We start from the raw sequence: 16,400 nt of genomic DNA, 5'->3' as shown, positions 1-16,400 counted from the left end.
GTAAATGTGACCCAGGACTGAAGCAGCAGGCATGCGGAATCTGTCACCAGCCTTTGTCCAACGCATCGTGTCCCAGAAATGGTGTGTCAACCTATCTCACCCAGGATACGGAAGGGCTGACCCCTTCCCTCACCTCAAGAGGCACTCGGAGGATAATTTCTTTATTTCTTTATGGGCCTTTCAGGAGCTAGCCCTTCCCCGGGGTCTGGAGGAATGACTGACTTACTCGGAGAGGTTAAACCTCCGCTCTGGACCGGCAGGCCTCCTTGCAAGCCACCCTTTGTGTTTTCCCCACATTTGCAAGTCCATGCAGCCTCCTTCGGCACAGCAGATCCCGTCACCTCCCTCACCCTATGTCCCACCTCCTGTTGCCATAGTGTTAACTTGCCTCTGTGGGGATTATAGGGGCTCTTTCCCAGCTTGTTGGAGATGGGACCCCAGAGTACAGGAGCACAGCCTTTCCGGAGTGGCAGGTCAGGTTACCAACTCTGATTTTTTTTTTTTTTTTTTGCAGAGCTGTGAGCCACGGGTGGTGAGGGAGAGTGACATCTGGCAAGTGTGGGTGTGGGGTGGGTACAAGGGTGATGGCAGGCATTGTTCTACTTTTGGCCTCTGAAGCAAGAACATGTGATGTCTTGGAAGCCCTCAAGGGAGTGGGAGGTTAAGAGCAAGGGTTTTCAAGTCAGATGGCCTGGACTCAACTCTGGCTCTTCCACTTCCTGGCTGCATGACTTAGACCAATTTTTTTTAAAGATTTATTTATTTTTGAGGGGGGGAGGGACAGAAGGAAAGGGAGAGAGAGTCCCCAGAAGACTCCCTTCTGAGCACGGAGCCCAATAGGGGGCTCGATTCCACAACCCTGAGATCATGACTTGAGCTGAAATCAAGAATCAGATGCTTAACCCACTGAGAACGCAGGCGCCCCTTAGACCAACTGTTACCCCCACCATGGTTTCCACATGTGTAACTGTTACTTCTCAGCCCTGTTTTGAAGATGAGATGATGCTTGTGACTCACTTAATGCCTTGCACATAGAATGGGCTCATTGGTGATAGCTCATATTGGGAAAGAGGAATGGCGGTGAGGTCTAGACAGCAGCCCTAAGTGCAGGCTGTAAGGCCTGGGAACGGCACATATACCCTCTCAGACCCAGAAACCTGCCCTACCTGGGACGGCAAATGTGGTTTTGTCTTGCTGGCCTGTTGTGTACTGGAAACTTTCTGGAGAGCTGTGCTGACATGACTGAGGTCATGGCAAATGACGGGGTGGCAACAGATGTCCTGATTGGTTATCTTGGCCTACTGTGGGCTTGGAATGGAGTGACGAGTTTAGAGTAAAGACACTGGCTGGGCATCTGACTTTCCTGCCCCTTTAGTGATTGAATATTTGGTGACTTACTATTGAATTTTCCCGGATTTTCAAAACAGATCTTTCCTGAAAGCATTATTTCTGGTGGGCACCTTGCTAGCTGGTATGCAAGCCTCAACCGGGTCTCTGCAAGGCCATTGTCTACAAGGTGCAGATTTGAGGAGGAGGTTAGATGTAGAACACAGGTGGGTCAAGCGGTCCAAGGGAAAAGAAGCAGAAGGAAAGGAACAGCCCATCAGACGACCCAGGGGGAGTGTGTGACTTCTGAAACAGCAGGCCAAGCTCAGGCTGGACTCCCATGTAAGGCGAGGGCCATCGCTAGGTCCCTGGCTGAACAAACACTGCCACCTGGTGGCCGAGGAGAAGGAGCCTGTCAAGGAGTCCGTTCGGAAATCACGGATTTGAAAAATGTGAGGAAATGGCTGAATGCATAGAAACTTGAAAATATTTAAAATATCGTGTTTCGCCAGGTGAGGGTAAGTGGGTGGTCTAGAAACCCGAGGGTAGTAGGAGTGTCATTAAAAGGTAAATGAAGAAAATGCATCTATTTTTGTAGAGCGGACAGTTATTGCACATTTACAACATGCCGAGCTCTAGTCTGAGTGTTGAGTGTGTGTTAGCTCATCTACTCCTCACGTCAACCTAGTGGGAGAGTACAGCTGTATCTTGATTTTTTTTAACTTTTTTTTTATTTGACAGACAGAAATCACAAGTAGGCAGAGAGGCAGGCAGAGAGAAGGGGAAGCAGGCTCCCCACCGAGCAGAGAGCCAGATGCAGGGCTCGATCCCAGGACCCCGGGATCATGACCTGAGCCGAAGGCAGAGGCTTTATCCCACTGAGCCACCCGGGTGCCCCTGTATCTAGATTTTACAGTTGTGGAAACTGAGGCAGGGGAGGAGTGAACTCACCTTGCCCAGGGTCACTAGGGAAGGAGCTAGCAGTGCTAACAGGGCCTGGAGCCCACCGCATCTGTTTGAAATATAAAGGAACCCAGAGATGGCGTGTAACTTTCAAACTTTTGAAGCCTAAGCAAGTAGGGAAAGAAGTTGAAACGTCAATGAAGTCACAGAAATCATTTATCTTTTTGCAAGTGAATCACTCCGCAAGTTCACTGAGCTGCTACTCCGCACTGCCTACACTGCAGGGGGTGCGGCTGGGGGCCTGCGAGTCTGATGCAGGACCCCCCTCCCCACGTCCTCAAGGAATTCCCAGTCAAGGCGAGGAAGTAAAACGCGCACGGAGGACATAACGAGAAAGCATGTAATCACATGGAAACATGTAAATCGTGTAGGGCCGAGTACCATGGATGGCCAGGAGAAATCCAGAGGCAGTAGTGAGTGGGAGAGTTGCATAATAAACAACCCCAGGTTAACAGAAGGATCTGGAATTCAAAAGGGCCTGAAGCAAACGATGATGGGAAGGCCACAGAGACAGATTGAATATGGCGGGGAGGGGGTGCTTAATGGTTAATAGTAAATACAGTTGAGGTCATCTTCCCAAGCGTTTATTTACTTCTTAAATATTGTACTCCAATTCCTCCCAGAAGGCATTTCAGTAGTGAGATCTCTTGGGTCTCCCGTGAGGGAAGAAGGCTTCCTCGCAGCTTGCCACCTTTGTGTCTCCCAAGAACAGAAATGAAGCGCCACAGAGGGGAAGGGGGCGGTGGAGGGAGAGAAGAGCTCAGGAGGTTAAAAGCATAGACTCGGGAGCCAGTCTAGACTCAAATCCTTGGTTGACCTTGCCAGCTGTGCGACTTTGGGCAACTAACTTAACCTCTCTGTGCCCGTTTCCTCATGAAGCTGTCACCAGGATTAAGATGATTTGATTAGTGTTAAAGCCCACAGAACAGGGCCTGGCATTTACTAAACTGTTCCGAAAGAATTGTCATAAGAGTGATAATCATATCTGGAGATGCATATTAATGCACTTTTCCCTTCTGCATTCCATGTGGCTGACTCTGTCCCTAGTCACCTTGAGGCAGCATCTGCTTGGGATGAGGGAGTTAAGGGATGTACTAGGGGCTAGAACTGGGGACAGGAAGGCGGAGTGTTTCCATCTGAACTTAGCAAAAAAGGTTTTTTTGAGTTGAAGACATGATCTTGGAAGTCAGGCTTTGTTGTGAGAGAGAACCGTTTTGACTCTCACTAGGCACGTCAAAAGCAAATCCTAGAGGGCTGGGGCCACCCTGCTCTTCGAGAGCGGAGAGGACACTCTTTCAGCCTTGAGCACATAGAACAGGAGGCATGTTGTCCCGGAGTAAGCCAGGCGATGAGGGAGAGGAAGTGGGCTCTTGGGTGATTGTGGGAAGAGGGACCCCCCTGAATCCTGATGCCAGTCCCCAGACATAAGCCTGGGAATGGGACATATTGAATCAATTGAGAGGATACCAAAGGTTTGGGAGCCTTTGTTCCTCTTCCCATTGGTGACCCCTAAGGGACGTTTATCTGGGGCCCTGCCTAATCATGTGTTAGCAACGGGGAGGAAAGGTGCAGTCAGACACAGAGAGGGCAGGGACTCGCCCTCTGGTGCGGCTCTAGGGATTTGGAAGTCCAGCCTTGCCCAGAAGAGGTAGGATGTGAGGCTGAAGCTAAAAGCCTTCCATATGCCCTCTTCTATGTGGGGAACAGCCCAGTTCCAGGGCCCAAAGGAGGGAATGGTATGGGCTCTGGGGTCTGCAGCTCACAGTGAGCCATGGAAGGTGGAGGAAGCAAAGAGAAGACAGGTGCCCCGGCTGTAGACCTCAGCAGCAGACTCCTGCAGAATGTGGAGGACCCAGGGGAGAGCTAACACGGGCCTGCCCTGGCCTCAAGACCAGCCTCAGGTCACAAGGTCCTCTGCCATGAAGTCACACAGTCCCTCTCCCATACACTTGGGTGCCACCATCTTAGCAGAGGAGGACGGCGGGGCAGGCATTCTGAAAGAGCATTTTAAGTCTAAGATGTCCATTTAGTTCAAGGAGACTTTGATGTAGCAGAGAAGCCAAGGTTAGCAAGGTTTTGTGGGTACTGTGTGTGTGTGTGTGTGTGTGTGTGTGTGTGCTGTGCTAAATGGGGATTGGGAATCATGAGGAAGTTCAGATCGATTCTATTAAAAAGATACATTTTATTTGTACACCTGAGTACGGAGTGGGGAAGTCAGTGATTTTGCTACCTTTCTTCTCTCAGGAAACACTGTCATGGGGACTTTGAAGAAAGAGGTGAGTGGTCCGGGTAGGAGTTGAAGTACTTCTTGTTCTCTGGCCTCACACCATCCAATGCCATGTAACTATGACCCTGTGATCCAACTGTCTTTCTCTGCAACTCAAGCACTTAATAGTCTCCCTCCTAAAATACCGGCTTGAATTTTTTTCCCCTAACTTATCTATTTAAATAGGGGTAACTTTTTTGGTTCCAAAGAACAAAGAAATAAGACTCGATAAACCGGGTTCTAGGCTCAGGTGTGCTCTAATTCAGTAGTTGGGCTTCGGTAAGTCCGATCAGTGTTACCAGGAAAAGAGGAGAGTGGCCCTGAGCACAAATACTGTAGGAGAATGGGATTCCAACCCCAGAGTTCTTTGGTCTGGAACCCTCCTGATTTCAGCCCAGTGACCCCCTCGTGGCTCTTCAGAGCTCATGGGCCTGAGGTCCAAGCAGGAGCAAGTCCTCCCTACTGAGTAAGGGCTGCCTTATACACGCTTGTGCCCCTTTGTTCCAGCCCCCACCCCCTGCCAGAAATGCCACCACACTTGCTACAAGACACTTAGCATAGGCTTGACTCATGTCAACACTATCGTTCCTTCTCCCCCTCACTGCGTGCCTCCTGATGGGCTCTCTCTCGCATTCCAGCAACACGGACCTACAGGCTGTTTCAGTACTTATAAATGTCCTTTGTACTAATTCCAGGCTTTTTCACAGGATGTCCCTTTTACCAGGAACATTCTTTCTAGTGCCTTCATCAGGCAAATGCCTCTTCATGATTCAGATCTCAAGCAGAGGCAGATCCAAGTTTTATGGTGCCTGAAACAGATAATTTGGTCTGAGGAGAGGTTTTGAAAAAAAGAAATACCTGTGAAAAAAGATTAACTCCAAATTTGGTACAACATGAAAGAATATTGAGAATGAAACGACTCACAGCAAATTACTTATTTTCAGGTTGCTTCCTTCTGTGATCTCTTCAGACGGTGTGGCAGAAATGCTTAGTAGATGAGCTTCCCCATTGCTTCCTGACTTCTCCTTCCCACCCAGAACATGCTATACCTCCCAGCATTCACTGGGGGGCCTGAGGCTTACGCTTTATACACTTCAGGGTATTTTGACCCCTGGTCTGGGATTTTATGTCATTTTCTTTTTGTACCTTCTCTGAACCTCCAAGCCCAGATCTGGACTCCTTATCTCTGTCCCTGGGACCTCCTAGGTATACCGCCATCACAGCTCTGATGAGAAAAGAGCTTTGAAATCACCCGGTTGGATGGCTGTCTTCAGATAGAGTATGAGTTCTGAAAACCAGATGTATTTCTTGCTCATCTCAGTGCCTAGTGGAGCATCAGGTACACAGAAGCACTCTAAATGTGTGTGCGACTAATGAATGAATATCTGGTTCTCCCCATTGAACCTCTGGGGTTCCTGATTCTCCACAGCTGACGAGAGTCTTCCTTCCTGCTCTTTCTAGATGCCCACAGCTCCACGATTTCAATCTTTGTGACACTGAGACAACCAACCCCACTAGCGGGCACTCTCACAGAATAACTGGGTCTAATTGCCACTGTTTATTCAATACATGGCTTCTTCCAGAGAACTTCTTAACCAGGGACACATAGCACAAGAAGAAATAAGTATAGGATTTTTCGTTTTGGAAAGAGAGGCTAGGGAACTTGTGCATTCTTCCCCAACTCATCAGCTTAGCTGAGTCTTGATTTTCAAAAATGTCGAGAACTTGGACAATGCCAAAAAAAAAAAATCCAATTAAAAATGGGCAAGTGCCAGAATAGACATTTTTCCAAAGAAGACATACATGTGGCCAACACACAAGATGCACAATTCACTCATTATCAGGGAAATGCAAATCCAAGCCACAGGCCATCCAAATAATCTCACACCTGCCAGAATGATTCGAATCGAAAAGACAAGAAATAACAAGTAATGGTGAGGATGTGGAGAAAAAAAGAACATTTGTGCACTGTTAGTGGGGCAGTGAATTCGCACAGCTATTGCGAAAAACAGCATGGAGTTTGCTCAAAAATTAAAAATAGAAATACCATACGACCCAGTAATTCCACTCCTGCATATTTACCCAAAGAAAATGAGAACACTAATTTAAAAAGACATCTGCACCCCTGTGTATATTGCAGCATTATTTATAAAAGCCAAGATATAGAAGAGACCCAAGTGCCCACTGATCGATGAATGGATAAAGAAGATGTGATACGTATATACAAGAAATATTACCTGGCCATTAAAAAGAATGCGATCAGGGCGCCTGGGCGGGTCAGTGGGTTAAGCCTCGGCCTTTGGCTCGGGTCATGATCCCAGGGTCCTGGGATCAAGCCCCGAATCAGGCTCTCTGCTCAGCGGGGAGCCTGCTTCCCCCTCTCTCTCTCTGCCTGCCTTTCTGCCTACTTGTGATCTCTGTCTGTCAAATAAATAAATTTTTTAAAAACTTAAAAATAAAATAAATAAATAAGTACAAAGAATGAGATCTTGCCATACATGACAACATGGATGGACCTAGAGGGTATTATACCAAGTGGAATGAATTAGAGAAAGACAAATACCGTATGATTTCGCATACACGTGGGATCTAAAAAAACAAAACAAATGAACAAACAAGCAAAAACCAGACTCTCAAATACAGAGAAGAAACTGGCAGTTTCCAGAGGAGAGCTGATGGGGGGGATGGGAGAAACAAAGGGGATTAAGAGGTACAAACTTCAAGTTATAAAATCAAGTCACACAGATGAAGAGCACAGCATAGAGAATATCGCCAATGGTATTGCACAGTAACAGATCGTGAGTACTTTTACGGTGGTAAGTATGGAGCAATGTATAGAATTGTTTGAATCAATATGCTATACATGTGAAACTACTATAATGTTCTATGTTAATTATACTTTAGTTTAAAAAAAGACACTACATGGGGCACCTGGATAGCTCAGTGGGTTGAGCCTCTGCCTTTGGCTCAGGTCATGATCTCAGGGTCCTGGGATGGAGCCCCACATCAGGCTCTATGCTCAGTGGGGAGCCTGCTTCCTCCTCTCTCCCTCTGCCTGTCTCTCTGCCTACTTGTGATCTCTGTCTGTCAAATAAATAAATAAAATCTTAAAAAATAAAAGACACTACAGGTTGCCCAGCAAATGGCTATTTCCCCCACTTGCTGTTGCTAGCAGAACCCTGTTTTTGTGGGTATTCGTCCTCCCATAAGCTAATGGACAGTGGCCCCTTTGCCAGCCCCCAGGGACTGAACAATGTGCAGTCATAGGAAAGCATGGCGATTGCATTCTCCTTGCCTGAGACAGCTTTAGAGGAGGGATGTGACTCAACCCCAGCCAGGAAGAAATTGGGGAAGTTCTGCTGTAGGTGCTGGGGGCTTCTAGGAAAGTTTTTTCTCCAGAAGTAAAAGAGTTGCCCAAAGAAAAATGCCCTCTTGGGACTCAGGTTGCTGTCTTGGAATTACAAGGAGGCGAGCATGGAGGTGAAGTGACAGGTTGCAGACAGCAGAGAGGAAATTGGAAGGCCCCTGGGCCTGAGGCTATTTGGCCCACGGCAATCTAGAACCACCTCTCTCCAGACTTGTTAGGTCAGATAAAAACCACTTGTTTAAAAACCACTTTTGATTGGGTTTTCTACAAATTGTAGTTGGAGGTATCTTGATAAAATAATTCCTAGTAAGTCCAAGGAGGTCACTTGGGAGGTGAAGTGAGGAATGCCCAGAAATCACTTCGTTATTGGGATGGTTATTCTGCTGACATAACATTTATTAGTGCTTTGAAACATTTCACCTTGATGACATACTTTGTGTGAAGGTGGATAATTTACTTCGTGAAGTTAGAACATTCACATCACATTTTGAAACTAAAAATATTTTCTCATCTCTTGAATCCAACTGCAAATGAGAGAAGCCAAGTGATTTGCATGTGAGCAACTTTCATTTCCAAAAGAAAAGAGTATAAGTAGATAAAAGAGATAAGTATATTTGAGAAATTATTCCAGCAGAGCAAAAAAAAAAAAAAAAAAAAAAAAAGAAAGAAAGAAAGAAGAAGAAGAAACCAACAACAGCAAAAAACAACTTTCTACGTAGTGATTCCTGACATTTCCAGTTACAGAGGAGGTCTTTTAAGGTCACCTCCCTCCTGACCGTAGTTGAATTTTTAAGACCTGTTCATGGTAGAGGCTGGGGGATGATGACGCAGTTACCTTAAATACAGCAACACATTTAATCAGTCTGGTCTATCACTCCCAAAAGCATCCCCATTGGTTTGAAAACGAACCACACAAGTGTGTTCCATACATGTCTAACGTTAGTGTGGAAACACCTAGTTAGTGTGAGAAGGGCAATGCCGGTCCAGTTCTTGGAGGTCAGGCTGGGCACCGTTGCTCTAAAAAAATCTGTCACTCTGCTTCAAGTCCCCTTGTTAGAAGGTGAAACTGGAGAACCATTCTTCTCTGTGCTGAAGAGAAGGAAAGATAGTCTTACAGCACCACCCCAAAATAGATTTCTAAATCCTGTTTTGTTTCTTGAGTGCTATTGCTCCTTGAAACCTGCCTCGTAAACTGTACAGTGTAGGTGATTAAAGTAGGAAGCTGACTGATAAGAAATGAAACCAGATGTCTATGGAAGGTGCTATTCCCAGGGCTCTAGGAAGCAAGCTAATCAGGTTTCAATCAGGAACCCATCATTCAGAGAGAAAGAATTAATTCAGGATGGGAGGCAGGGAGGGACCAGAAGTCAGGCAAGATCTCCAGATCTATGACGCTCTGGCTTCCAAAACCCACTTAGGCCAACACTGCTTCTGACCTCCTGGGCCTAATCACAGACAGAGAAACAAGTCTGCAGAGGGGGTGAGAAGGAGGAATGGGGCATTCCGTAGGGCAGGCTTCTGCAACAGACACAGCTTCTTTGCAGGTTAAGGGCCTAGTCTGATAGGGTTTATTATGCACTGGGAATGACAGCATTAGGGATGTTTCTGAATTCCCAGTTTCTTTTTTTTTTTTTTTAAAGATTTTATTTATTTATTTGACAGACAGAGATCACAAGTAGGCAGAGAGGCAGGCAGAGAGAGAGAGAAGAAGCAGGTTCCCCGCTGAGCAGGACCCTGAGATCATGACCTGAGCTGAAGGCAGAGGCTTAACCCACTGAGCCACCCAGGTGCTCCTAGAGTTGCCACTTCTGAGTTCTTTCCTCTTTGGAAAGATATGCAAAGAGTGTATAGTCTCCTGGAAGGGGGGAACCATATAGCCATAGAGGAATAACATCTATTTCCCTCAGCTCCTTCCTAATCTTTACAAACTTGAGCCTACACAGTGTAAAACGGAACTATCACGGTGCGTGGGGCAGGACAGTAAACTACAGGCTCACATATTAGGCAGCCAAACTTGATGCGTAAAATGGGCACTCCTGAAAAAATTTCCCAGTTTACCAGTAAACATCCCAAATGTATGGTTTTAAGCTGTTCATCAGTACTGATAACATGCCCCAGTGTTCACAGGAAGTTAAACCTTACTCATAACTTTAAATAAAGAGACCCTCCAAGAAGAGGACTGTGTAGATTCACATCATTGGGGAAGCTTTGTGAAAACAAATGAAGTGTTTGGCACCATTGTTAAATGGACTGTGGAGGCCAGACAGATAACTAGTATTGTGTCTGTGTTAAATTTCCCAAATTCAGTCACTGTACTATGCCTCTGCCCTTAGGAAACACACACTGAAGTATTTCGGAATAAAGCGCGAAAGAGACAAAACAAGAATGACAAAGCAAACACAGAAAGATGTTAATAGGTAGACCAAGGTGCAAGATAGAAAGGAATCCCTTGCAGTTTCTTGAGGTTTTTCCATTAGTTTGAAAATACTTCAAACTGAAACACTTACAAACAGCAAATGAAGTAATTTTAGGTTGACCTACTTAAACATTGTACTTGTTGACATTCAGTTTTCTCAAGGGGTTGACTGAATGCCAAGGGCAATCTTTGAAAGGACTTATCCTTTAGCTGAGTCTTTCCAAATTGCAAGGCCATCTTCAGAAAAGGAATTACTCAAACAATCCCCGTTTATCTCGTGCTCTGAAACAACTCCTTCAATAACTGATAGTTTTTCTTCCAAAACTATCAGTGGATAGTTTGTAAATGGATTGTCATTTACATTTGATTATTTATGTTAATATCAAGTCACCTGTTTATTTCTGAATCAGTACACCATTTATGTTTGTCTAGAAGAGATCTGTACTGCCTCTCTTTTTTTGGTATCACACGCAGCAATCAACAGTCAGCTGAGCAGAACCTCAGTATCAAGCAGTGTAGCTTCAACGAATGCAATAAATGCTTATGAAACAGAAGATTCCATGAACTGTTGGTGTCTTGCAAGTCACAATCCTAGCAGTCTCAAATTTCTCGTCCTGCAGAAGGAATTTCCAGGTGAGGTTAAAAAAAACCATAATTAATCACAATGAAACCATTTTCAAATTTCTGTTTTTAAAATAATCCCTGACATCAAAAAGCCAGGAAAGAACTGTATAAGGAATGAAACACAAGGGGAAACTGAAAAATTAATTTATTATATGAAGAAACATAAACAGTAGTTATTAGAGTCAATGGCTGCGAAGCAGCCTGCGAAAAAGTTCACATCCACAGTTTATTGACTGAGAGGTACTGACACATAACACTCATAACCACAGCACTAATGTTCTAAGGTGGTTTCCAAGGAAATGCAGTATTTGACACTTTTAATGTTTATTTTCCCATTTACAAGCCTGAAAAGATTAAACCCATATTCAATTAAAGTCTAACAGGATCAGGCATTCAACTCATAAAGCATAACTGTCAAAAGACACTAGTTACTATGTCCTTCATGAAAGATGAAAGATACAAAAATGAACAACGCATAATCACCAAAAGCAACTTCTCAGATTCCAGTGAGGTTTTCTTCCTCCAAGTACCATGTGTTTCGTTGCTAATATTTGTAAGCAACCTATGGCCAGACAAAGGGCAACTGCTGAGTTCTCTCCAGAATAAAGACCATTTACACTTGCCCTTCCATAAGGTCAAAGGCCAAGGTATTCACTCGAGACACTCATGGAGATGATACTGCTTATTTCTCTTCTAACAGTAAAAACATAGTAACAACCTGTTTATGGACTTGAATAACTATACGAACAACTCCTTAAATATGCATGGCACTTTAAGATATTTTCACAGCATTTTCATATCTCTTATTTTAATTTGATCTTTCAACCAACAACCTTGTGAGGTAGGCCGCGCAAGTATATCATCCAAATTTGGTGGGTGAAGAAACTGAGGCATACGACAATTCAGTAACTTGTGGGCTACACAGGGGGCACCAGTCTCTACACTGTGCTGTCTCCAGTAATGGAGAGACAAAGCCTAAATGTGTTTGATGATCTTATTTCAATATATTCTGATGAAACACTTCAACTCCATTCAGCTAAATGATCATGATTCAGTTCGAGCAGCTGTCATGACAAGTTACGGCATGCAATTAATTAGACAAAGCACTGAGAGTTTTAAAAATTGGAATTATAATGAAAAGCATTTTAACTCTCAACACACGAGGGAATTTGCTTGTTTGTCTTTCGGGCATCCTAGCTCTGCAGTCTGAACTATCATCACTTTATGATTTCAGAGGTATAATATAAATAATTTTAAAACAAAAATTCTCAGTTCACCGTGACTTAAATTTTTACCACACAGAAAATAACAGTGTTTTCTCTCCCCCAAAGTGAATGGACACACATGGTCCCAGAGCAGGGATATCTGTCTGTCAAGGGTTAAAAATGACAAGATGTCCAGTTTAGTGAGCAAACCTCTTTGGCCTTATAAATGTGGCTTATAATTGGGTTATAGGAGCCTGACAGACCATCACTGTTAGTTTGGTTTGGGGTCATTTAAGATGCTTAGCTATCTTCTACATTTAAATGATTTAAAATGCATTTGAAGGCTGAGATTTGGTAACAGTTCTTGAGACAGGCTTCCAAGCCAAGGTTGGATGTATCCGACCCTCCATCCCTCTCTAATTTGGACCACAATTCCTGCTCAAACTCACCATGTGTAACCTGTCTCCTGACAGACTGCCTATTAAAAACTGGGTCGGGGGTGGGGCGGGGAAGAAAAGAAGAAAGAAACTGAGTGGGTCAGAAAGTTCAGCCATTAGGGGTCCTTAGACCATACACCCTGACTGCCATGCAATGTCCAGCCTAGTCAGTGACAAGTCACCTGATCCAGATATTTCCTTATCAAGGTTTTTATGGTAGACATAATGGCACTAGATCCGGGCATTTTCCCGAGACAACTGAGGATACGCTATATAATCCTTTGATGAAATAAATACGGTTCCAGATTAAAAGAGAAATTATACTGGAGACAGGAGAGCACAGAAGCATAAAATTGGAGATAGCATTCAAAAAACTCACAATCATGCCGAATCAAAATACATTCAGTTAAAGACAAAAATCCTCTGGTCATTTCATCTCTTTGTATAATTTAAAAGTTTCTGAAGTCAGTATCTAACTTGGGAGAGGAGACCCTTTCCTTTCCAATAATGAAAAGTAAAATGCCCTACGTAGTTACGCCTGGGGAGAGATTTCTGAGGAGTTCCCTAGAAAAGCTTAAGTTAACCAATGTAACTCTTGTCTAAAGCTCTTCTGACAGGCTAGGAAGAAAAGGCGGAAGAGAAGACTCTTTTTTTCTTCTTTGTCAAGAAGGCAAATCCTAACAAAGTCAACTACAAATTTCCCAGAATTGCAGGATGGGACTGAACCTTGAGGAGGTTTAAACCTGCCTTTCAGCAGATTCATTTATCTTCAACCATCCTGAGAAGGTAAGATTTCTGCTTATAAAAGCCTATATCCTTTTGATATTTTAACAACCCTTGTAATCCAGAATCTCTTGAACACATTGAAGGAATACAAACCATCCTAAAATCCTCGGGCTTCCAAAGCCAAACCCAGAATTCAATTTTGCATCCATGAATCCTTGGGAATAAAGTCTCCAAGTGGGAACTTTTGAATCACAGCAGGGCAAGGTGGCTATAGCTGGTTATGTACAAAGAGCCCTAATGAGAGAAAATGGAATATCTGCCTATTCAAAAAGCAAACTTGAACAGCCCTCTCTGAAAAGTCTGACAGGAATGATATTGCTGATGACAAAACCCTAGTCACCTTCTGTGGTCATGAGGACAGCTCTTAAATGAAAGCTATGCTCAGAGAAAATAAAACAAAAGGCTACCTACACCAGCAGTTCAAAAAAACCTAGAAAACCAGAAAGCTCCTGTCCTCATTCTACCTGATGGATCTAACCAGCCCAACTCAGATAGCAAAGGGCCCTTGTCAGGGAAAAGGCCAGTAACACCTGGGAGATTAAGGTCAACTATAAATAGTGGGACCCTGGGCTGCCTCTCCAATACTCAGGGCTTTCCTTGGCTTCTCTCCATAGTTCCCACATGCCCAAGAGCTCTCTAAAGAGGAGCAACTCACAGGGAGTTAAGAGCTAACTTCCCTCTCTGTCAACTGCACAGGGCCTGTCCCTTGTATGAAGAACAAGGATCAACCCAGAAAACAGTAGGTCTGAACTCCGAGAGACTCGGGTCCTACTAAGCTGAGCAGAGCTCTTCGGTATTCAAAATCTGGCTGGGCACAGAACTTATTTTACTGCTAGAAGGTGTCTCATCTCTGTCTCCGACTGACCTTTGATCCGCCTTGCCTACAGACTCACGGGACTTCCGCTGCCTGCAGTGACAGCAGACACACTTTAGCCACTCTTGAAAGCCTTCCGAAACAGTGGAGGAGAAGAGCTTTTTGCAAGGGTGGAAGAACTGATAGAACACAAGCATGAACAGGATGGCTGTGCAGTAGCCAACGAGCAACTGCAGAATCAGCAGAGGCGCGCACACGTACATATAGATGTCAGTCTTGTAAAGATACCACATGAGCAGGAGAACGGCATTCTCAATGAATCTCAGCATGTAGTACACCAGGAGCCGGTACCAGTTCTGGGACTTGCTGATGAGGTCAGGGTTGTTGATTTTCAGCTGCACGGCTGACCAGCAGAACATATTGATCCCGGCATAGAGTAAGGTGAGGAAGCCCAGGACAATGGTGGTGCCCACGCGACTGAGGGCCTTCTCGATGTTCTCGGGGAATGGGGAGCCACTGCACCAGAAGAGGATCCAGGGATAGAGGAAGAAGCTGAAGAAGTTGATGAGCACGACCATTACCACCCAGGCCTTCAGGACGGAGGTAAAGAGGACCAGGACAATGACTCGAGTGGCAATCTCGAAGCTCCTCCAGAGGAAGATACACACATAGGCCAGAGGCTTTACTTTGACATCATACTCATCGTACTTGATCTTGATGGCTAGAATGTTGCAGCGCAACGCTCCGTATACAATGGACAACAGCGACAGGACCATGAAGAGACCTGGGGAGAGGAGAGAAAGAGCACGGTCGAGTCTCACCAGCACCAAGAATCCTGCTCTCGCAGATACTTCCTCGTCCCTATTTCTCAGACCCCTCTCTTCTCTGCTCACCAGATGACTGCCAGCAGTCCGTATCCGCTCGCTGTGCTGCATGGCTTTTCCCAGGGCCGCATGATGCTGCTCTGCCCAGGGGCCGGGGAGGCCTACGGGCCAGGGAATCCATGCTCCGGGACAGTCCTCCTGATCCAAGTCTAGCCCTGATAAGAGCTGGAACAGAACTACCCTGCCCACCCCCCTGCCCTCCATGCCTTGGGTAGCGCAACTCCGAGGCCTGTGTCCTCTCCAATTTCCCAGTGTTTCCTTACAGACAGCTTGCTGGTCATGCGTGGTGACTGCTGTCTAACCCCGCTCCCTTTGTTGGCTGCCGTGCCTGCCTTGTCTTAGTCCCTTCTCCCGTGCTCCTTACCCCCTCCTCCAAAGACACATGCACGCAGAGCCTTGTCTCCATGTCTGCTTCAGGGTCAACTCAAATTCAGACATCTTTCTAACGCCATCTTGCTCTGCCAGAATATGTAAGTTCCTTTATGTGGTGTGTTCTGTCTCCTCCCTTAGCTTATAAATTCCCACGGAGTCAAGAATGACCAAGTCTGGGTGCCTGGATGGCTCCGTGGGATAAGCCTCAGCCTTGGGCTCAGGTCATGATCTCAGGGTCCTGGGATCAAGGCCCTCATCGGGCTCTCTGCTCAGCAGGGAGCCTGCTTCCTCCTCTCTCTCTCTCTGCCTGCCTCTCTGCCTACTTGTGCTCTCTCTCTGTCAAGTAAATAAATAAAATCTTAAAAAAAAAAATGACCAAGTCTGACGTTCTGTCTTGGTGCCTCTGAACACAGGACAGCAGTAGGTACACAAACAGAAAGGTCTCAATAATAAATTGCTCAGTGAGTTCCTCTATATCTGCGAGAACTTGCAATTAATATTCCAACTATAGAATGCTCACTTTTCTTTACTCTTCAGTTACATTTAAGACCATAACTGCGGATTGCTGAAGAAACGAGAATCTCTCACCATTACTGGGAATCTTGTCTTGGGCTGAAAGGCCTTGGTGTTTCAAGAAATCTCAACTTGAGCTGCTTATTTATTTTTAAAGAGCTGGGTTTTTTTTTAAAGATTTTATTTATTTATTTGACACAGAAAGAGAGAGAGATCATAAGTAGGCAGAGAGGCAGGCAGAGAGAGAGAGGGCAGTAGACTCCCCACTGAGCAGAGAGCCAGATGAGGGGCTCCATCCCAGGACCCTGGGATCATGCCCTGAGCCGAAGGCAGAGGCTTTAACCCACTGAGCCACCCAGGCACCCCTTGAGCTGCCTATTTCTTAAAATGACCTGTGGCTTGGGGCACCTAGGTGGCTCAGTGGGTT

General features: G+C 45.3%; 1 protein-coding gene across 1 annotated transcript in view; it reads right to left on the bottom strand.

Moving 5' to 3' along the window:
* Positions 1–11,090: 11,090 nt before the first annotated feature.
* The window catches only part of XK (X-linked Kx blood group antigen, Kell and VPS13A binding protein), a 42,103-nt gene continuing 36,793 nt past the window's right edge, over positions 11,091–16,400 (bottom strand). The window contains exon 3 of the mRNA XM_059157671.1: positions 11,091–14,988. Coding sequence (XP_059013654.1) covers positions 14,162–14,988 — 827 coding nt within the window. The 3' untranslated portion in view covers positions 11,091–14,161. The remainder of the gene's footprint in view (positions 14,989–16,400) is intronic.

Source organism: Mustela lutreola, chromosome X, assembly GCF_030435805.1.
Source record: "Mustela lutreola isolate mMusLut2 chromosome X, mMusLut2.pri, whole genome shotgun sequence".
Taxonomy (NCBI): domain Eukaryota; kingdom Metazoa; phylum Chordata; class Mammalia; order Carnivora; family Mustelidae; genus Mustela; species Mustela lutreola.
The sequence above is the reverse complement of the archived record's forward strand: the minus strand, read 5'-3'. Positions and strand labels throughout refer to the sequence as shown.